Source organism: Coregonus lavaretus, assembly GCF_964263955.1.
Source record: "Coregonus lavaretus genome assembly, chromosome: 25".
Lineage (NCBI taxonomy): Eukaryota > Metazoa > Chordata > Actinopteri > Salmoniformes > Salmonidae > Coregonus > Coregonus lavaretus.
In genome coordinates, this window is record NC_140012.1 from 23,194,039 (window position 1) to 23,217,122 (window position 23,084).

A 23,084-nucleotide genomic window follows, 5' to 3' on the forward strand; every position below is an offset into this window, starting at 1 on the left:
TGCCAGGAAAACATTCCCCACACCAGTACACCACCATCACCAGCCTGTACAGGCAGGATGGGTCCATGGACTCATGCTGCTTATGCCAAATCCTGACTCTGCCATCAGCATGACACAACAGGAACCGGGATTCGTCGGACCAGGCAATGTTTTTCCACTCCTCAATTGTCCAGTGTTGTTGATTGCGTGCCCACTGGAGCTGCTTCTTGTTCTTGTTTTTAGCTGATAGGAGTAGAACCCGGTGTGGTCGTATGCTGCAATAGCCCATCCGTGACAAGGAATTACGAGTTGTGCGTTCCGAAATGCCATTCTGCACACCACTGTTGTACTGCACTGTTATTTGTCTGTTAGCTTTCACGATTCTTGTCATTCTCCTTCGACCTCTCTCATCAACGAGCTGTCGAACAGTAACTGGATGCTTGTCTGCCTGCTTTATATAGAAAGCCACGGCCAGGTGACTCATTGTCTGTAGGAGCGATCAATTTTTATTAACAGGGTAGTGTACCTAATGTTGGTGAACACATAATTCAGGAGAGGGAGTACAAACCATCGACGCTAGACAGAGAGGAATTTGCTTAATGCAAAAAGGCAGTTTATTAAAACAGAGAGATCTTGTCCTGCTCAAGCTACATGCATGGACCCCAATCAATTGCCTCTTATGGAGACAGTTGAGAAGGATGATTAAACAGAGTTTACAGCATACTTTATACAATGTAACATAAAGGAAGGGGTCCTTCTTCTAGTCCCTGATTGGTTCCCGAGGCGTAGGAGGCGGGTCTGCTCTGTCCAGAGCAGATGCCCCATTGGTGCACGGCAGAGTCCTCTGCCCTTGGCACCCGACCAGTAGACAGGGGAGTTGAGAATGAGTGTGCGTGCAAATGAAATGTTGGTGTGTGTCAAGAGAAAGTGGTGGGGAGTATCTGGTGGTTTATGGCCGGAGAGGGGGTGTTGTCCTATTATCGCATTCCTAGGCCATCTGGTGAGAAGATAAGGTGTTCTCCTGTCCTTTGTTCTCTGACCTGGAACAGCATTTATTGAAAACAGGCTCCAAATGGGTCTTACAGAACATTTTAGTCAGACCAATCTATAACAAATTATATTTACTACGACACTAATAAACTGAGTCTATATCTATAGATATATGGCTCGGACTATGCCTAACTTCCTGCTGCATTGTGAGGGAACTCAACTGTCATGATGTAGCTAGTAGTACCTTGGACTCGTTCTATAACGTATAAAAATTTATTTTGCAGGTCTGATTGTATGGCAGTGTAATGCATAGATTACAACAGGACCATATGACATGAAGTCAAACATGAAGTATGAACTTCAGACATATTAGCTAAATCTTTCTATCACAGTTTAATAGCCATTAGGCCAAAGGCCGGCAGATGGCTATATTCAGTCATTTCAGTTTACCGTAAAATGAAACGACTCAATATCGCCATCTGCCGGCCTTGCCATTGTAGGTGCTTATAAATTGTTTTTTGGTCAACAAAGTCAACTTCTGTGTTTCAGGTCCCCCTCTTCCTCTCCCCTCTCTGCGCCTCATGGTCCCACCAGAGCGACTGGTCTCAGCAGCCATCTGGCAAACGGTCCAGCACAGACGTGATGGATTATGGAATGCTGGAGGAATTTGTTACCATGGTCACAGTGATGGTTCCAGAACTTCTGAATCACAGTCAGAGGGCCTGACATATTCTGGGTCTTCGAGCACGGAAGGGATGGAGCTAGTGTTAATATAGGTTCTAAATATACAGGTAAGACGAGGATTCTAATATCCCATAACTCTTGGCAATTCATGGGACCAGCGTTGCTAGTAAGCAATGGCGCTAGTAGTTATCAATGGAGCTGGTCCCATTAATTTGTTTATTTTGCGAACGCTTCCGCATGGAATTACTTCATCATTGTCTTAACCTTCTGATCTTTAACCTACACTACCAGTCAAAAGTTTGGACACACCTACTCATTCAAGGGTTTTTCTTTATTTTTACTATTTTTTACATTGTAGAATAATAGTGAAGACATCAAAACTATGAAATAACACATATGGAATCATGTAGTAACCAAAAAAGTTTTAAACAAATCAAAATATATTTTATATTTGAGATTCTTCAAAGTAGCCACCCTTTGCCTTGATGACAGCTTTTCACACTTTTGCCATTCTCTCAACCAGCTTCATGAGGTAGTCACCTGGAATGCATTTCAATTAACAGGTGTGCCTTGTTAAAACTTAATTTGTGGAATTTCTTTCCTTCTTAATGTGTTTGAGCCAATCAGTTGTGTTGTGACAAGGTAGGGGTGGTATACAGAAGATAGCCCTATTTTGTAAAAGACCAAGTCCATATTATGGCAAGAACAGCTCAAATAAGCAAAGAGAAACGACAGTCCGTCATTACTTTAAGACATGAAGGTCAGTCAATCCGGAAAATGTCAAGAACTTTGAACATTTCTTCAAGTGCAGTCGCAAAAACCATCAAGCGCTATGATGAAACTGGCTCTCATGAGGACCGCAACAGGAAAGGAAGACCCAGAGTTACCTCTGCTGCAGAGGATAAGTTCATTAGAGTTAATTGCACCTCAGATTGCAGCCCAAATAAATGCTTCACAGAGTTCAAGTAACAGACACATCTCAACATCAACTGTTCAGAGGAGACTGCGTGAATCAGGCCTTCATGGTCGAATTGCTGCAAAGAAACCACTACTAAAGGACACCAATAAGAAGAAGAGACTTGCTTGGGCCAAGAAACACGAGCAATGGACATTAGACCGGTGGAAACCTGATGAGTCCACATTTGAGATCTTTAGTTCCAACCGCCATGTCTTTGTGAGACACAGATTAGGTGAACGGATGATCTCCGCATGTGTGGTTCCCACCGTGAAGCATGGAGGAGGAGGTGTGATGGTGTGGGGGTGCTTTGCTGGTGACACTGTCAGTGATGTATTTAGAATTCAAGGCACACTTAACCAGCATGGCTACCACAGCATTCTGCAATGATACGCCATCCCACCTGGTTTGCGCTTAGTGGGACTATCATTTGTTTTTCAACAGGACAATGACCCAAAACACACCTCCAGGATGTGTAAGGGCTATTTGACCAAGAAGGAGAGTGATGGAGTGCTGCATCAGATGACCTGGCCTCCACAATCACCCGACTTCAACCCAATTGAGATGGTTTGGGATGAGTTGGACCGCAGAGTGAAGGAAAAGCAGCCAGCAAGTGCTCAGCATATGTGGGAACTCCTTCAAGCATTCCAGGTGACTACCTCATGAAGCTGGTTGAGAGAATGCCAAGAGTGTGCAAAGCTGTCATCAAGGCAAAGGGTGGCTACTTTGAAGAATCTCAAATATAAAATATATTTTGATTTGTTTAACACTTTTTTGGTTACTACATGATTCCATATGTGTTATTTCATAGTTTTGATGTCTTCACTATTATTCTACAATGTAGAAAATAGTAAAAATAAAGAAAAACCCTTGAATGAGTAGGTGTGTCCAAACTTTTGACTGGTACTGTAGGTGTTAATCAAACCTTCGGAAAGATGGGATATGATCATATTTAGTATTAATGTACCCACTATGTCTCCTGACTGGTTTGCTCTGCTTTCAGCTGGTCTTGGAGTTGTCGCTCCAAGCTGAATGCAGATCTCCAGACTTGAGGAGCTACTTCCGGTACCAAACTTTGAACAGGTACTGAAATTAGAGACAAAGGAATGGAAACCTGGGTCCATTCGGTGATAATATCTGATTTCGTTCTAACACGGTATTCCTCACTGTTAGGCTGCTTCCGTGCTCAGGTTTGTCCCCTATGTTCTAGAGGAATGTGTTGAGTCCTCGTCTCACCCTCAGCAGCTTGAAACCCTGCTTCAGTACCACAGAGACCTCAGCCAGGTGGACAACCATGGTAGGCATCTCTCACAGGACCCATGTAGATGTTGGCTTATCTTCTGTAGGGTACATTGACATTTATTCACTATTTAAATATGTCTTAAATTTGTACGCTTCTCTTCCCTTTCTAGATACTCTGACTTCTTTCGATGGGGACTGCATCCTCTCAGCTCTCGGTCTCCATCCTGTGGGAAGGGTGGTGATTGCAACAGAACAGACAAACAACAATGAGGACATGGAGGTTCATGCCGTTAATGAAGAAGAGACTGGTGTGGTGATTGGACCAGTAGAATGAGATGGAATGTACTGTTGAAGAGGTGGACCCTAGGTACGGAACAGTGATGGTTATCGGGGAAGATGGGGTGGCACAGCCTTATGAAGATTTTAGGGTAGAAAATAAGAGATCTTTCAAAAAGCCCAAAATAAAGACACATAAAGCAAATGGAAGTCATGGAGAACAAATGCTTAGCATATTCAACATCATGTCTGATTTTATCATATCATCCATGCTTTAACAGCCCTCAGTGGAGCTACAAAGGATTGACACTACTAACCTGATATTGCCCTTTAGACCAGTGAGAAGAAACAGGGGCTTAAGATGAAGACCTTTCTAGCACAAAAACAGAAACAGAATTTTCTGATTTTTATTTCAAGAAATTCCCAATTTGTGGGAAGACATGAAGCGGCACCAGAGAATCCACACAGGAGCACCCATTTCAGTGTCTTCAGTGTAGGAAATGCTTCCAACACTGTTTTGATCTGGCGACACATCATACTTGTAAAGTAGTTGTGTTAAAACCTAAAAGATGAAGGACCTGAAATGTCAAATAAGTCCAAAGTGTGCGGATGGATGCTATCTCGCGCTTCAGACTTGTCTAGGCACTTGAAAACCCATTCCCAGGATCACCCTGGAACGTATAAGTACTTAAACAATATGAGGGTTCATGAAGAGGCTTGTCTAATCGAGAAAGGGCATCCAGGGGAGGTTCTCTCTGGAGAGAGCATTTGTCCTTCAGCTATGGGACAGAAAGACCCAGAGCTATCTGACAGTGCACAGCAGCAACCATCTCCAGGGGGGAAAGACAGTTGTCCAAGACAAACCAGAAAAGCACATGCTAAGCAGAAATCTCACAATCTCCCGTTGCCAGCATACCTCAGAGTTCGTCCTCCATCAACACCGCTGTTGAGGAGGAGCGGCCACACACCGATAAGATTCCCCCGAACCACAAAACCTCAGAAAGCGCTCCCCCATCATTGTTTTATGTATGATAAGAGTTACAAGGACCCAGAAAGCTTGGCGAAACAGACTTAAATGTGAAATAGACTCCAAAGAATCACATAGCAGATCTCCAGCTAGTGATGAGATGGACTCAGAGATGTCCAGCGAAACATTCCAGAAACCTGAGGGAGAGGACACAGAGCCATCCAGTGGAACTCCCCGAGGCCACCAGTACACCACAGGGCCCATCTTACAAACCATCTAGTGAACATAGCCAGAGCAAAACACACAAACTGTCAAAAGTGTGCTGCATTTGCAAAAAGTGTTTGCCAAAATCTAGTAGCATGAAAGTTCATATAAGATCCCACTCAGAACTGTTCACATGAGATCCAACTCAGAACTACACCCTCACACATGTGGTAGGGTTTCAGATGTTTTCGGAAGATGGGCAGGGACTTTCCTAGCTTCAGGGGAAAGCTGGTTCCACCATTGGGGTGCCAGGACAGAGAAGAGCTTGGACTGGGCTGAGCGGGAGCTGCCCTCCCATAGGGGTGGGAGGGCCAAGAGACCTGATGTCGCAGAATGGAGTGCTCGGGTTGGGGTGTACAGTTTGAGCATAGCCTGAAGGTAGGGAGGGGCAGTTCCTCTTGCTGTTCCGTAGGTAAGCACCATGGTCTTGTAGTGGATGCGAGCTTCAACTGGAAGCCAGTGGAGTGTGCGGCGGAGCGGGGTGACATGAGAGAACTTGGGAAGGTTGAAAACCAGGCGGGCTGCTGCGTTCTGGTTAAGTTGCAGGGGTTTGATGGCACAAGCAGGGAGCCCAGCCAACAGCGAGTTGCAGTAGTCCAGACGGGAGAGGACAAGTGCCAGGATTAGGACCTGTGCCGCTTACTGTGTGAGGTACGGTCGTACTCTACGGATGTTGTAGAGCATGAACCTGCAGGAGCGGGTCACTGCTTTGATGTTTGCAGAGAATGACAGGGTGTTGTCCAGTATCACGCCAAGGTTCTTTGCACTCTGTGAGGGTGACACTGTGGAGTTGTCAACCGTGATGGAGAGGTCTTTGAGCGGGCAGGCCTTCCCAGCGAGGAAGAGCAATTCCGTCTTGTCGAGGTTGAGCTTGAGGTGTTGGGCCGACATCCTCAACCACGCTCAAGGTCCTAAACGATATTATAACCGCGATCGATAAAAGACAGTACTACGCAGCCGTCTTCATCGACCTGGCCAAGGCTTTCGACTCTGTCAACCACCGCATTCTTATTGGCAGACTAAATAGCCATGGTTTCTCTAATGACTGCCTCGCCTGGTTCACCAACTACTTCTCAGATAGAGTTAAATGTGTCAAATCGGAGGGCCTGTTGTCTGGACCTCTGGCCGTCTCTATGGGGGTGCCACAGGGTTCAATTCTCGGGCCGACTCTATTCTCTGTGTATATCAATGATGTCGCTCTTGCTGCTGGTGACGCTCGGATCCACCTCTATGCGGACAACACCATTTTGTATACATCTGGCCCTTCATTGGACACTGTGTTAACAAACCTCCAAACGAGCTTCAACGCCATACAACACTCCTTCCGTAGCCTCCAACTGCTCTTAAACACTAGTAAAACTAAATGCATGCTCTTCAACCGAACGCTGCTTGCACCCGCCCACCCGACTAGAATCACTACTCTCGGCGGGTCTGACCTAGAGTATGTGGACAACTGCAAATACCTAGGTGTCTGGTTAGACTGTAAACTCTCATTCCAGACTCACATTAAGCATCTCCAATCAAAAGTTAGATCTAGAATCGGCTTCCAATTTCACAACAAAGCCTCCTTCACTCATGCTGCCAAACATGCCCTCGTAAAACTGACTATCCTACCAATCCTTGACTTCGGCGAAGTCATTTACAAAATAGCCTCCAACACTCTACTCAGCAAATTGGATGTAGTCTATCACAGTGCCATTCGTTTTGTCACCAAAGCCCCATATACTACCCACCATTGTGACCTGCACGCTCTTGTTGGCTGGCCCTCACTACATATTCGTCGCCAAACCCACTGGCTCCAGGTCATCTATAAATCACTGCTAGGCAAATCCCTGTCTTATCTTAGCTCACTGGTCACCATAGCAACACCCACCCGTAGTCTGCGCTCCAGCAGGTATATCTCTCTGGTCATCCCCAAAGCCAACACCTCCTTTGGCCGCCATTCCATCCAGTTCTCTGCTGCCAATGACTGGAACGAACTGCAAAAATCTCTGAAGCTGGAGACTCTTATCTCCCTCACTAATTTTAAGCGTCAGTTGTCAGAGCAGCTTACCGATCACTGCACCTGTACACAGCCATTCTGAAATTAGCCCACCCAACTACCTCATCCCCATATTGTTTTTTATTTTGCTAATTTGCACCCCAGTATCTCTATTTGCACATCATCTTTCGCACATCTATCATTCCAGTGTTAATACGAAATTGTAACTATTTTGCACTATGGCCTATTTATTGCCTTACCTCCATAACTTACTACATTCGCACACACTGTATATATATTTTCTGTTGTATTTTTGACTTTATGTTTTGTTTACCCCATATGTAACTCTGTGTTGTTGTTTTTATCGCACTGCTTTGCTTTATCTTGGCCAGGTCGCAGTTGTAAATGAGAACTTGTTCTTAACTGGCTTACCTGGTTAAATAAAGGTGAAATAAATAAAATAAAAATCTAAGTTGAGATATCTGCCAGGCACGCAGAGATGCTTGTCACCACCTGGGTGTCAGAAGGGGGGAAGGAGAAAAGTAGTTGAGTGTCATCCGCATAGCAATGATAGGAGAGACCATGTGAGGATATGATGGAGCCCAGTGACTTGGTGTATAGAAAGAAGAAGAGAGGGCCTAGAACCGAGCCCTGTGGGACCCCAGTAGTGAGAGTACATGGTGCAGACACAGATCCTCTCCACGTCACCTGGTAGGAGAGGCCTGCCAGGTAGGATGCAATCGAAGAGTGTGCATAGCCTGAGACACCCAGCCCTGAGAGGGTGGAAAGGAGGATCTGATGGTTCACGGTGTCGAAGGCAGCGGATAGATCTAGGAGGATGAGAACAGAGGAGAGCGAGTCAGCTTTGGCAGTGCAGAGAGCCTCCGTGACACAGAGAAGAGCAGTCTCGGTTGAGTGACCCGTCTTGAAGCCTGACTGGTTAGGGTCAAGAAGCTCGTTCTGAGAGAGATAATGAGAAAGTTGATCAAAGACAGTACGCTCAAGTGTTTTGGAAAGAAAAGAAAGAAGGGAGACAGGTCTATAGTTTTTTACATCAGATGAGTTGAGTGTTGCTTTCTTGAGGAGGGGAGCAACTCAGGCCATTTTGAAGTCATAGGGGACGCAGCCAGTGGTCAGGGATGAGTTGATGAGGGAAGTGAGGAATGGGAGGAGGTCTAACAGACTCTCCCCACTGTATTTGTAAGCAGGGACACGATCAATATGGACACCATCCAAAGTACATATGCTTAAATCATGAGAGTTATTTTTATGCGCTCTAGAGAACAACATATACTTATTTTTACCTGCATTCAGTACTAATTTCAGGTCAATAAAGTTTTTCTGTAATACAATGAAGGCAGGCTGTAGTTCAGATAGAGCCTGGTCATCTGTGGGGGCAATAGCATACACAAAAGTATCATGTGGTCCTCTGTAGCTCAGCTGGTAGAGCACGGCGCTTGTAACGCCAAGGTAGTGGGTTCGATCCCCGGGACCACCCATACACAAAAATGTATGCACGCACGACTGTAAGTCGCTTTGGATAAAAGCGTCTGCTAAATGGCATATTTATTTATTTTTATTTATCAGCGTACAAGTGCAGGTTACAATTTTTTACAGACAAATCAATATTGTAAATGTAAACAGTAAAATGTACAGGACCAAGAATCGACCCCTGCGGGACACCTTTTGTAATATCCAGCCCGCGCAATATTTGGGTTGTCAATTAATTTTGGCCCGCTTCCATACAGCCTGCGATGTGTTGCACTACAAATCGCAGCAAGCACTGCCAATGTGCTGCATGCCAAACTGCAGTGCTAATTAGCTACTAATGTGGCTATCCTAAAGAACTACAAATGCCATGATGATCTGGACGAGACTGCCTGTTATGATGAGTTTCTCGGGTATCAAAGAATCAAGGATGCAAGGATATACTTAGACACTTTGTAGACAGTTAATGCAAATGTTTAATGATCGGTACCGGGTTCGTTACAACAATGACCAGAGCTTTGCCCTTGGTGTTACGAACTAACTTGAACAAAGAAGACACTCTACCTTATATACCTTCTGTTACCCTCTTCTTGGCATACATCTGGTAAGTCTCCATGGGCACTCCCTGTCTTTGATGTTCATCACCCTTATCCTAAGTCAGTATCCTGTCCATCAATCATGCTATCCTAAACATCAGTAATCTCCTTTGACATAATGGAATGTAGACTTTCTGTCTCCTAACCACTTATCTAGTAACTCTAACCTGTTCCCCACGATACTATGACATGACATCATTACACTATAAAAACATAATATCACTGCCGAAGCAAGGCAAATGTAAGAATCTCTGGATAAACAATCTAATGTTAGCTAAATATAGGAATTAATAAAATGGTAAAATGTATTTAAATGTCTAATTCTGTGAACTGTCTTGTGCAAGTTTTAAATTGACACAATACCTGTTAGCAAAGGTTTCAGCTAGAGATTACATGCAGGAGCTTGCAGGGATTTGTAGTCTTGCATGATGTCTACTTTGATGCTAATTAGCATTTTCGAATCTTAGAGTAAATAGAGCCGAATAGATTGATAAAAGTCACCTTGTCCGAGAGAGATTTACATGGTTATCAAAACGTCACGCCAGGGAAAGCCTATACGAAACACAACCCTTATTTGAAGTGTTTCTTAAATTCCCTATGGGAAAAATGAATGGTGGAGAAACGATTGGAACCATTTCCCTGTTTGATCGCCTGGTTTTATGGGTATTAGGACACCTCCACTGTGGGGCACTATATGGTGATCGGAGTATGGGCGAGTGGGTGTGTCGAACAGAAGGTAGTGGGTGTGTCAAAAGGAGTGGGTGTGTCAAAAGGAAAGTAATGGGTGTGTGGAAAGGAGTGGGTGTCTCTAGGTTAGATGGTTCCTTCCGTTTCTTACCATGCAGCTACCGTTCATTGAGGTACCGTACCGCAAGAGTTTGGACTTCTGTTTTTAAGCCAGAGTAGGAGTCTGAGTAATATTTCACTGTTAGTTTTACACAAGTAATTGTACATTTTCAGTTATTAAACCGACAATGTTTTATTTTTTATTAAAAGTATTGATGATGGGTGTATTGTTGCTTCATGTGTTGTATGCATGAAGCAACTCATTTCGACACACCCACTACTTTCCTTTCGACACGCCCACTCCTTTCCTTTCGACACACCCACTCATTTCCACACGCCCACTACTTTCCTTTCGACACACCCACTCACCCATATTCCGGTCGCCATATTGAGATGCAGATACCCCCTTCTCCTTCAAGTCGGCAGGCAGGCCGATACAACAACACATGTGCACTGGTCGCCGGTTTATCGACTCATCATGCAGCCCAATCAGCGACACAAAACATTAATGAGTGGCAACAAATCTGCCCAATTAGCTGATTCGCTTTCCATATACCCACTCCACAGATAGAACAATGAGACAGATATTTCACCGGATGTATAAATGTGAAGCATCCGCTTGGCGGCCCATTGGCCGGCAGTGGGAGAAGATGGAACGAGATGGATTTTGGCTGACATCGTGCTAATTTTCTCATAGATTAAACATTTAATCTCAATACAGTTTTCTGTTCCCAAAACTCAAATCTGTTACGAACAGAGTGGACAAAGTTTTGTAGACTTTACTTTAAAAAAAAAAAAAAAATTTAATGAGTGCAGAGGCGAATTGAGTTATTGCAAATGCGCACTTCACAGAGTAGGCGTTCCCTAACGGAAATATGCAAATGTGTGCTAGAACGCGGCAATAGGATCTCGCTAGATCGTCCTTGGCTCTGCCCACCTCCTTGCTTGTTCTGCCCACTATGACTAATTTGTTCCCGTTTGAAACGACGGGCTGTGGTCTCTTGGTATAGTTATAAAAATCTTTGCCCACTCCTTTTAACACACCCACTCACCCATACTTCGGTCGCCATTTTGGGCTGCAGCTTCCCAATTTTTCATAAAAGCATTTCCACCAACATTTCTCGCAGAATTAATTTTACAGACACAAAAATATCTCACTTGGTCTAGCGTATATTGTTTTGTCGACATTTTGAAAGTTTACAGAAAAAAATTATGTTTCCATCAGGCCTGTCATTACATGTTTTATTCGACATGTACTTTACTCGCATGAAAAGGTTGGATGGAAACCTGGTTACTGAGCAATTATTGCACACAATTTTTCTTGAGGCAAGTCTAAGTTTGGTAGCCGAAGTCTACGCCCCTTCTTTGGTGATCGGTCAACAGTACAACAGGAGTGGGAACATGAAGTGTTTGTTGCTATTCAACAAGTTTTCATGATTTTTCTTTTACGAGAAACACTGCACCAAGCATCTTATGTAGATGTACAGTAAGATTGTGCGACTAAGACATCCTTGACAAAAACAACAAAATGTCTGACATTTCTTGATTGATCTTAGATTAATTCAGACTACTTTGAGGTAGTACTTCTGGCAATGTTGTTGCTACGGTGGCTCTAGAGGGACAAACAACAGTAATATTTATGCTTTTTCTCTAGGCAAAACATTGTATTAAACAATTTAAACAATTTAGGACTTTGTTTAGACTGAAGAACATACTGTATAGTACGTTTTTAGGAAGTATGAGCGCCTATCTGAGTTCTGCTAGAAGCAAACAGAACCTATGTATATGGACACCAAGTGGTCATGCCACAGATAGAAAATGTGCTTTAGTTATAAATGGTCGTGTTCGAAATCCATGATGCATTGTGGGGAAATGGTGACTGACTGATCTACAAATAATAATGAGTAGTTATTGACGATGCTTTGTAGATCAGTCAGTCGGCTCAATGTCCAACAAGCCCAATATCTATATGTGGTTACGCTTGAGGAGCTACACGTTTACCGGTACTTCGTGTTACATTTAAATAGGTCCCCCGCAGTCTTGTTCGACAACGCACACACAGTGGCACCAAATATTATCTAATATATTGACAAGATTATCGAGTGACCACTCCAACAATGGAAATGCATATCCTCAAAGATGGACGGCAGGTGAGAGGAGGCGAGATCAGGTGGGACCATTCTAGCCAATGAGAGGGCAGAAACGCCACAACTCCGATATAAAGTTGTTTTCAAAGTTGCCGAAATGCCGCATTCGTAACAACCTAACCATTACGAAACGTCTATTCAATCAAATAAGCCTGACGCAGCAAATTAGCAATTACATATTTTGTTAACCAAATTCGCCACTAATGACCTTCATACAAAAATAATTACTTCCTGGCCTTATTTTCGTGGACAGATTTTGAGCGGCGTAAACCCTCTCGCTTCGCCTCTTCCTCTCTGGTGATACTTTCTTATATGCAGTCATTGGGTGGCACACATTGGCAAAAACGATTGGCATTTTCGTGTGTTTGGTGTGACTGCAGTGGAGAGACATGCAAAAACAAATGTCTGGGGGGAAAGGTAACATATTTATAGCTAGCTATGCGTAAGATACTAGCGCTAGATAGGACATACTTAGCTAGCAAGCTACTGTTTTGTGCGGGAACTGGACTCGTTCCAGAACGTCTAAAATATGTTTTGTGGGTCTGTTATTTGGAATTATTGAAGTTGTGCAGCATTTCTATACCTCTCTGATTTCATGCACGTTCTTCTATTGAATAAGGCAGTAGAATAATTAAACTTCCTTGACGTTTTAGCTTGCTAGCTAACAAGCTAATTTATTTGCTGCTTTGCGGTCGTTTCACCGCTTCTCTAGGCCCTTCCAGAAACAACCCCTACTACCTGTCCCCATTATTTTAGATCCACGCTTTGATCAACTCCCCTAAGCTAATCAAAAGGAAGACTCGGTGACTCCAAGAGAAGGGCTAGGGGTTGTTTGTGGATGGACAAGTTCTTCTCTCTCTCTCTCTCTCTCTCACTCACTCACAAAACATTCTTGACAATGACACACATAGTAACACATAGTATTGGCAAAATAGTTCCACAAGCTAAAATTTGATATGCCGTGCAATAATAGGTGCTTGATTTGTGAACAACCTACGTCAAATTCTCTGTTTCAGGTCCCCCCCTTCCTCTCCCCTCTCTGCGCCTCATGGTCCCACCACTGCGGCTGGTCTCAGCAGCCATCTGGCAGACGGTCCAGCAGAGACACGTAATGGATTATGGGATGCTGGAAGAGTTTGTTACCATGGTCACAGAGATGGTTCCAGAGCTTCTGAACCTCAGACAGAAGGCCCAACTTATTCTGGGTCTTCGAGCACGGGTGAGAGAGGGGTTGAGCTGGTGCTCATCATTAAGGGGGGAAAGATGGGATATGATCATAATTAGTCATGTTGAAATAAGTCTCCTGACTGGTTTGTTCTGGTTTCAGCTGGTACTGGAGTTGTGTCGCTCCAAGCCGATCGCTGACCTCCAGACCATTCAGCCACACCTGGACAGGATAGAGATCCTCACACCTTTCTGGGGTACACAGGTGAGCTCCTAAGGACAGAGGCTCAGCAAAGGTTTACATCAGTCAGTCAATCAGCCAGTCAGTCAGTCCCACACAACTGATATGATAATGATCATTATAACAAAAGTATTTTCTTTCTTGCAGACTGATGATGGAGATTTATCTGAATCCAACTTTCTGGGGCTGATTCAAACCCTGCTGAATGACCCAGATGAGATGGAACACTTCTTCCAGGTCAGTGTGGCTTTGGAATAGCTGTGTAGGTATACTACTACCCAGAAGTGCACGCTCACAATCCATCTTATTTATAAACCATGCTGACCAATGTTGACCTTTTTGTAAGGCTGTATGTGTCCATGTGAGTTGCAGGTGCCTAATGTTCTTATACCAGATGTGATTTATTTTATACTAATTTCTTATTCCCTCTCAGGATGTTTTTCCTGTGGAATTTGGTCCCAACTATGATGCAGCAATAGAGAAACTCATGTGTCAGTTTCTTTCAAGACTTGAGAAGCTACTTCCAGTATCAAACTTTCAACAGGTACTGAAATTAGAATAATACCATCATCAATTCAGTGAAGGATCACTATTCACAAAGGTTCATTCATAGAGTATCTTTTGAATCACCCCTAAATCGTATCTATTTTCCTTCTGTGTCAGGCTGCGTCCCTGCTCAGCGATGTCCCCTCTGTTCTGGAGGAATGTGTTCAGTCTGTGTCTCACCCTCAGCAGCTGAAAACCCTTCTTCAGTACTACAGAGACCTTGGCCAGCTGGACAACCATGGTAGGCATCTCTCACAGGACCCATGTAGATGTGGGCCAATCTTCTGTAGGGGACATTGACATTATTCACTATTTAACCATTGTCTTTAATTTCTTGCTTCCCTTTCTAGATACTCTGTCTTCTTCCGATGGGGACTGCATTCTCTCAGCTCTCTGTCTCCCTCCAGTAGAAAGGGTGGTGATTGCAACCGAACAGACAGAGTCAGAAACACAGACATTATCCTTGAATGTCTTTATGGATACATTCACCAAAGAGTTGGAGGTGGACTCTGCAACACTGACAGAGTACACAGAGATGGAACCCGGGACAAGTATGGATGTAATAGGAAGAGAGGAGAGGGTGGAATGTGAGAAAAGCAACAAACAAGCTATAGAGTTTGCTGACCCTGTGGAACATGAGGACATGGCGGTTCATGCCGGTAATGAAGAAGAGAATGTTCTGGGGATTGGACCAGTAGAAGATGAGACTGAAGGTATTGTTGAAGAAGTGGATCCCAGGTACGGAACAGTGATGGTTATCGGGGAAGATGGGGTGGCACAGCCTTATGAAGATTCAAGCATCAGAAAGCCCCAAATAAAAACTCAGAAAGACAGTGGAAGTCATGGAGAACAAATGAAAAGCATAGATGTATCTGATACGATTATATCCTCAATGCTTCACAAGCCTTCAGTGGAGCTTCAAAGAATTGACACTACTAACCTGATATTGCCATCTAGACCAGTTAGACAAAACAGGGGGCTTAAGATGAAGACATTGCTAGCACGAGAACGGAAACAAACCAAAACAGAATTTTCAGAAGAAAATACATTCAAGAAATGCCCAATTTGTGGGAAGACTTTCAGTCGAGGTGCAGACATGAAGCGGCACCAGAAGATCCACACAGGTGAGCGCCCATTTCAGTGTCTCCAGTGTAGGAAACGCTTCCTGTATCATTTTGATCTGAGGAGACATCGGCAAAATGTGTGTAAAGTAGTTGTGTCAGAACCTGAAGGTGAAACATCCAAGCAGCTCAAAGGCAAAGGTGAAAGACCTGAAATGTCGAATAAGAGTTACAAGGACCCACAAAGCTTGGAGAAACCGAGACTAAAATGTGAAAAAGACTCCAAGAAAAGGCGTAGCAGATCTCCAGCTAGTGATGAGAAGGACTCTGAGATGCCCAGCGAAACAGTCCAGAAACCTGAGGGAGGAGACACGGAGCCATCCAGTGGTGTTCCTCTTGAGGCAACACCTGAGGACAGTGACTCGTCCTCAACCAGTACACCCCAGGACCCATCTTACGACCCATCTGGCGAACCTAGCAAGACCGAAAAACACAAACAGTCAAAAGTGTGCTGCATTTGCAAAAAACGTTTGCCAAAATCTTACAGCATGAAAGTTCACATGAGATCCCACTCAGATCTGCGCCCTCACAAATGTCCTCATTGTGGGCAGACGTTCAAGAACATCTATGATATGAGGAAGCACATTGTAAAGACAGTGTGCAAGGTGCTGCGAGCTGATCCTGAAGAGGCCCAGGCCCAGGTAGATGCACTCACCCACAGCCCTCTCCACTGCACTGAGTGCAGTAGGATGTTTGCAGACCCAGTAAAGCTAGATAGACATAAGCTGTCGCACAAGCCTTTGAAATGCACCATGTGTGAAAACAGCTTCAACGGGGTCAAGCCCCTCAAGAAACACTATCTGGATGTCCATAAATTCAGCGGGCCATTCCTCTGCACCTCCTGTGATAAAAGCTACACTGATTTAGCAGCTCTGATCAGACACGAGAGGACTCACACCGGAGATCTCCCATACCAGTGCTCCCACTGTCCAAGGAAGTTCAACTTATCAGCGGTTCTTGTCGAACACGAGAGAATACATACAGGAGAGAAACGATGCCTTTGCTGGGAGTGTGGAAAGGGATTTATCAGCAATGCAAAACTGAAAATGCACATGCTGTGTGTTCACAGAAAACCTGAAGATAAACACTTTTCCTGCTCCCAGTGTGACAAATCTTACGCGTTACAAAGGACGTTACAAGTCCATGTGACGAGACATCATGCTGGGGTGCGTTTCCCGTGCACATACTGCGGTAAGCTGTTTCTGAACATGTCCTCATTGACAAGGCATGACCTGATTCACACTCAGGAGAGGCCTTTTAAATGCACCGAATTGGAGTGCGGCAAAAGTTTCAAATCGAAATCTGAAGTGAAGGTACACATGAGATACCATACTGGGGAGCGGCCATTCAAGTGTATTGTCTGTGGGAAGGGTTTTACTCAAAACTGTTATCTCACTCAACACATGCGAACTCATACAGGGGAGAAGCCATATCCGTGTTCTGTCTGTGGAAGAAAATTTGATGACTCTAGGAAACGGAAAAGACACATGATGATTCACACCGGAGAGAAGCCCCACAAATGTTTGAAATGTGAGAAAGCTTTCAGTCGGGCAGACCTTTTGAAAGCACATGACAGGAAAGAACACTGAGCAAGTTCAAGTCAAAGGATTTTGTTTTTGCTTTGTATTTTTTTCTGTATAGATGTTGGTAATAAACATTTTGTCCCTCAATGTTCTGAACCTATTCTGGATCTGTTCTGAAATATTGTTGTTTGCTGTCTTAACAATGAATGATCTAAAAAACATAACATGTCTGGGAATAGGTATCCCTGGTTTTAAGGACAAGAGTTGGAAATAATGCAAGCTATAAACACTGATGCAATGGCTTGGATGGTTGTTTAGTCAATGTGTTTTTATCTATCGCCATTCAAATAAAACCATGTGTATTTTGGTGCAGATCCGTACTTGCCACTAGAGGGAGGTGGTCATCTTTCTCAAGCATCCATTCACACTTCACTCTGAATGAAAGTGGATAGGACTATGCTTTTGGAACATACCTTGTTTTTGTCAGTCAAAATAAGTTGTGCTTTCTGAAACGTATGGTGAAATGAATATATTTAGTGTTTAGTTTTGTATGTTAAATAATTGGACAAAAACATGAGGGCAGTGTCTGTTTATGAACAGTGATTGTCAGCAGCATCACATCACAAAGGTGGAGCTCAAAGTTCAAGATGTTCAGGGGTTTTCTAAGATAAGGCTCTAACATTATTATACTGTCAGATAGATACTAGACTAGGCTATGTATGCTGTAGTGCATTCTACAACGGAAGGGGTTTTCTGCCAATCACACCCAAAAATGTTTCAGTTTTAATAATGGTCACTATGGCTGCTTTTAGAGGGGTGGCTCAATTCTGATATTTGTTTAACTAATTGTTCTTTTGACCAATCAGATCAGCGCTGAAAAATATCTGATGTGATTGGTCAAAAGACCAATTAGTGGAAAAAATATCAGAATTGGGCTGCCTGTCTAAACGCAGCCTATGAGACCCCTGGGCCTGTTCTCATGCATAGGGCTTAACTTTGTTGTTTCAAGTGAAAATAAAATGTATTGAATGAGTGTGAATTTAAAATATTTTTTAAATAATGCTTTCAGTAGTTCATTTGTATATTTATTATATGTATTTTATGGTCTGCGATAACTGTCTTTAATAGGTATATTGAAAGGTAGGCTATTAAGGTTGGCTGGAGTAGACATCAATGAAAGAATCATGTGCACTTGTTTTCCCAGACCCTACAAAATGCACATAGCCTAGTAGGCCCGTAAGTGTGCATTGCGATAGTAACTGATAGAGAAGAACAGTACAGTATGTTGCCGGGGACTTGTATAATTGAGAGGTCCCGGGTGCCGTACGTTTTGCGAGCATGAAGAAGTCAGAGATAGCCAGACTAGTAAATTGGGCTAAGGAACAGAAGTTGGGTATTAGAGAAAGGCCATCAGTGCATGTTCTGCAAGGAATACAGTGGATGAAGGCGTGGCATGAGCATGGTGAACGGATAGATGTGGTTATGGACAGCGGGAAGAAGGAGAAGAGCCGAGTGCAGAAGGAAGATGTGTGTTTAGGAAGAATACAAACCATACTCTGCTGTCTCTGATGGCTCAGAAATCTAACCTGACGAGAGTGAGGATGAATTACCTGTGGTGGCAGGAGTGATGAAGATCTCAGAGTACAAGCCTCACCCCGATGGTCATGCAAAGGATGATTCTGGCTCATTGGGAGTGACATTTTTTGAGAAAGTGGATCCCTGCCTTTTGGCTGACCCACATGTAGTCTCAGGCTGGGTAGAAAATAAGTTGTGTACTGTTAAATCGCTGAAGGCAGCTCCAAGTGGACTTGTGATGATTTTCTATGTTTCACGCGCCTTGGAACAAGACCTGTGACTTGCTTTGCTCTCTGGAGCAGAGCACCTTTGAGTGAATACTCAGGTGAATACTGGGGTGGCATTAAGTGTTGAGGTGGAGCAACTGAAATTGACTCGGTGGCGAGCGTGGTGAAACTGAGAAGACATTGTTCTTTTCAGTTTTGAAGCAGAGTTTTTACCTGACAAAGTCATGTTAGGATATGTCAGAAGTGCCCAGTGCGAGAGAGACAGGTTAAGGTTGCCAGGGTCAGAATAGAACAGAATGTGGCATATGCTGAGGCAGTGAAGAGAGTAGAGGATGATGGGTCAAGGGTGAGTAGTAGGCCTAGGCCAATACAGAGTGATACAAATTTGGGCTTCAGTAAGGTTGGCTTTTTAGCATTCATTGCCAGTGTATACAATTGTACCGCAGAAATTGAATGTAAATCACAGAAAATAGATGTTGTGGTGGCAGCTGCAGAGAAGTACAGTTGTGGTCAAAAGTTTTGAGAATGACACAAATACTAATTTTCACAAAGTCTGCTGCCTCAGTTTTGATGATGGCAATTTGCATGTACTCCAGAATGTCATGAAGAGTGTGAAAAATGTATGCACTCACTAACTGTAAGTCGCTCTGGATAAGAGCGTCTGCTAAATGACTAAAATGTAAATGTAAGAGTGATCAGATGAATTGCAATTAGTTGCAAAGTCCCTCTTTGCCATGAAAATGAACATAATCCCCAAAAAAACATTTCCACTGCATTTCAGCCCTGCCACAAAAGGACCAGCTGCCATCATGTCAGTGATTCTCTCGTTAACATAGGTGAGAGTGTTGACAAGGACAATGCTGGAGATCACTCTGTCATGCTGATTGAGTTAGAATAACAGACTGGAAGCTTTAAAAGGTGGGTGGTGCGTGAAATCATTGTTCTTCCTCTGTTAACCATGGTTACCTGCAAGGAAACACGTGCCGTCATCATTGCTTTGAACAAAAAGGGCTTCACAGGCAAGGATATTGCTGCTAGTAAGATTGCACCTAAATCAACCATTTATCGGATCATCAAGAACTACAAGGAGAGAGGTTCAGTTGTTGTAAACATGGCGTCAGGGCGCCCAAGAAAGTCCAGCAAGTCAATCAATCAATCAATCAATTTTATTTTATATAGCCCTTCTTACATCAGCTAATATCTCGAAGTGCTGTACAGAAACCCAGCCTAAAACCCCAAACAGCTAGTAATGCAGGTGTAGAAGCACGGTGGCTAGGAAAAACTCCCTAGAAAGGCAAAACCTAGGAAGAAACCTAGAGAGGAACCAGGCTATGAGGGGTGGCCAGTCCTCTTCTGGCTGTGCCGGGTGGAGATTATAACAGAACCATGCCAAGATGTTCAAAAATGTTCATAAGTGACAAGCATGGTCAAATAATAATCAGGAATAAATCTCAGTTGGCTTTTCATAGCCGATCATTAGAGTTTAAAACAGCAGGTCTGGGACAGGTAGGGGTTCCATAACCGCAGGCAGAACAGTTTAAACTGGAATAGCAGCAAGGCCAGGCGGACTGGGGATAGCAAGGAGTCACCACGGCCGGTAGTCCCGACGTATGGTCCTAGGGCTCAGGTCTCTCAGTTGGCTTTTCATAGCCGATCATTTAGAGTTGAAAACAGCAGGTCTGGGACAGGTAGGGGTTTCGTAGCCGCAGGCAGAACAGTTGAAACTGGAATAGCAGCAAGGCCAGGCGGACTGGGGGCAGCAGGGTGTCATCATGCCCGGTAGTCCTGACGTATGGTCCTAGGGCTCAGGTTCTCAGAGAGAAAGAGAGAACGAGAGAATTAGAGAGAGCATACTTAAATTCACACAGGACACTGGATAAGACAGGAGAAGTACTCCAGGTATAACCAACTAACCCCAGCCCCCCGACACATAAACTACTGCAGCATAAATACTGGAGGCTGAGACAGGAGCGGTCCGGAGACACTGTGGCCCCATCCGAAGAAACCCCCGGACAGGGCCAAACAGGAAGGATATAACCCCACCCACTCCGCCAAAGCACAGCCCCCGCACCACTAGAGGGATATCCCCAACCACCAACTTACAATCCTGAGACAAGGCCGAGTATAGCCCACAGAGGTCTCCACCACAGCACAAACCAAGGGGGGGGGGGTCGCCAACCCAGACAGGAAGATCACGTCAGTAACTCAACCCACTCAATTGACGTACCCCTCCCAGGGACGGCATGAAAGAGCACCAGCAGGCCAGTGACTCAGCCCCTGCAACAGGGTTAGAGGCAGAGAACCCCAGTGGAGAGGGGAACCGGCCTGGCAGAGACAGCAAGGGCTGTTCGTTGCTCCAGCCTTTCCGTTCACCTTCACACTCCTGGGCCAGACTACACTCAATCATATGACCTACTGAAGAGATAAGTCTTCAGTAAAGACTTAAAGGTTGAGACCGAGTCTGCGTCTCTCACATGGGTAGGCAGACTGTTCCATAAAAATGGAGATCTATAGGAGAAAGCCCTGCCTCCCGCTGTTTGCTTAGAAATTCTAGGGACAATTAGGAGGCCTGCGTCTTGTGACCGTAGCGTACGTATTGGTATGTACGGCAGGACCAACTCGGAAAGATAGGTAGGAGCAAGCCCATGTAACGCTTTATAGGTTAACAGTAAAACCTTGAAATCAGCCCTTGCCTTAACAGGAAGCCAGTGTAGGGAAGCTAGCACTGGAGTAATATGATCAAATTTCTTGGTTCTAGTCAGGATTCTAGCAGCCGTATTTAGCACTAACTGAAGTTTATTTAGTGCTTTATCCGGGTAGCCGGAAAATAGAGCATTGCAGTAGTCTAATCTAGAAGTAACAAATGCATGGATTAATTTTTCTGCATCATTTTTGGACAGAAAACTTCTGATTTTTGCAATGTTACGTAGATGGAAAAAAGCTGTCCTTGAAACAGTCTTGATATGTTCGTCAAAAGAGAGATCAGGGTCAAGAGTAACGCCTAGGTCCTTCACAGTTTTATTTGAGACGACTTTACAACCATCAAGATGAATTGTCAGATTTAACAGAAGATCTCTTTGTTTCTTGGGACCTAGAACAAGCATCTCTGTTTTGTCCGAGTTTAAAAGTAAAAAGTTTTCAGCCATCCACTTCCTTATGTCTGAAACACAGGCTTCTAGCGAGGGCAATTTTGGGGCTTCACCATGCTTCATTGAAATGTACAGCTGTGTGTCATCCGCATAGCAGTGAAAGTTAACATTATGTTTTCGAATAACATCCCCAAGAGGTAAAATATATAGTGAAAACAATAGTGGTCCTAAAACGGAACCTTGAGGAACACCGAAATGTACAGTTGATTTGTCGGAGGACAGACCATTCACAGAGACAAACTGATATCTTTCCGACAGGTAGGATCTAAACCAGGCCAGAACTTGTCCGTGTAGACCAATTTGGGTTTCCAGTCTCTCCAAAAGAATGTGGTGATCGATGGTGTCAAAGGCAGCACTAAGGTCTAGTAGCACGAGGACAGATGCAGAGCCTCGGTCTGACGCCATTAAAAGGTCATTTACCACCTTCACAAGTGCAGTCTCAGTGCTATGATGGGGTCTAAAACCAGACTGAAGCATTTCGTATACATTGTTTGTCTTCAGAAAGGCAGTGAGTTGCTGCGCAACAGCTTTTTCTAAAATGTTTGAGAGGAATGGAAGATTCGATATTGGCCGATAGTTTTTTATATTTTCCGGGTCAAGGTTTGGCTTTTTCAAGAGAGGCTTTATCACTGCCACTTTTAGTGAGTTTGGTACACATCCGGTGGATAGAGAGCTGTTTATTATGTTCAACATAGGAGGGCCAAGCACAGGAAGCAGCTCCTTCAGCAGTTTAGTAGGAATAGGATCCAGTATGCAGCTTGAAGGTTTAGAGGCCAAGTGCCAGGACCGTCTCCTAATGTTGATTCAGCTGTGGGATCGGGGCACCACCAGTGCAGAGCTTGCTCAGGAATGGCAGCAGGCAGGTGTGAGTGCATCTGCACGCACAGGGAGGCGAAGACTTTTGGAGGATGGCCTGGTGTCAAGAAGGGCAGCAAAGAAGCCACTTCTCTCCAGGAAAAACATCAGGGACAGACTGATATTCTGCAAAAGGTACAGGGATTGGACTGCTGAGGACTGGGGTAAAGTCATTTTGATGCATCCCCTTTCTGATTGTTTGGGGCATCCGGAAAACACCTTGTCCGGAGAAGACAAGGTGAGCGCTACCATCAGTCCTGTGTCATGCCAACAGTAAAGCATCCTGAGACCATTCATGTGTGGGGTTGCTCCTCAGCCAAGGGAATGG

At 44.3% G+C, this 23,084-nt stretch overlaps 1 protein-coding gene across 1 annotated transcript; it reads left to right on the forward strand.

Annotated features, from left to right (window-relative positions):
• Positions 1-12,645: 12,645 nt before the first annotated feature.
• Positions 12,646-17,983, forward strand: LOC311100457 (uncharacterized protein). Its single transcript, XM_084141377.1, has 7 exons — positions 12,646-12,772; positions 13,372-13,574; positions 13,683-13,784; positions 13,908-13,997; positions 14,194-14,304; positions 14,424-14,547; positions 14,657-17,983. Exons 1-7 carry the CDS (start codon positions 12,745-12,747, stop codon positions 17,014-17,016), a joined length of 3,018 nt encoding a protein of 1,005 aa, XP_083997503.1. The 5' UTR covers positions 12,646-12,744; the 3' UTR covers positions 17,017-17,983.
• Positions 17,984-23,084: the final 5,101 nt, after the last annotated feature.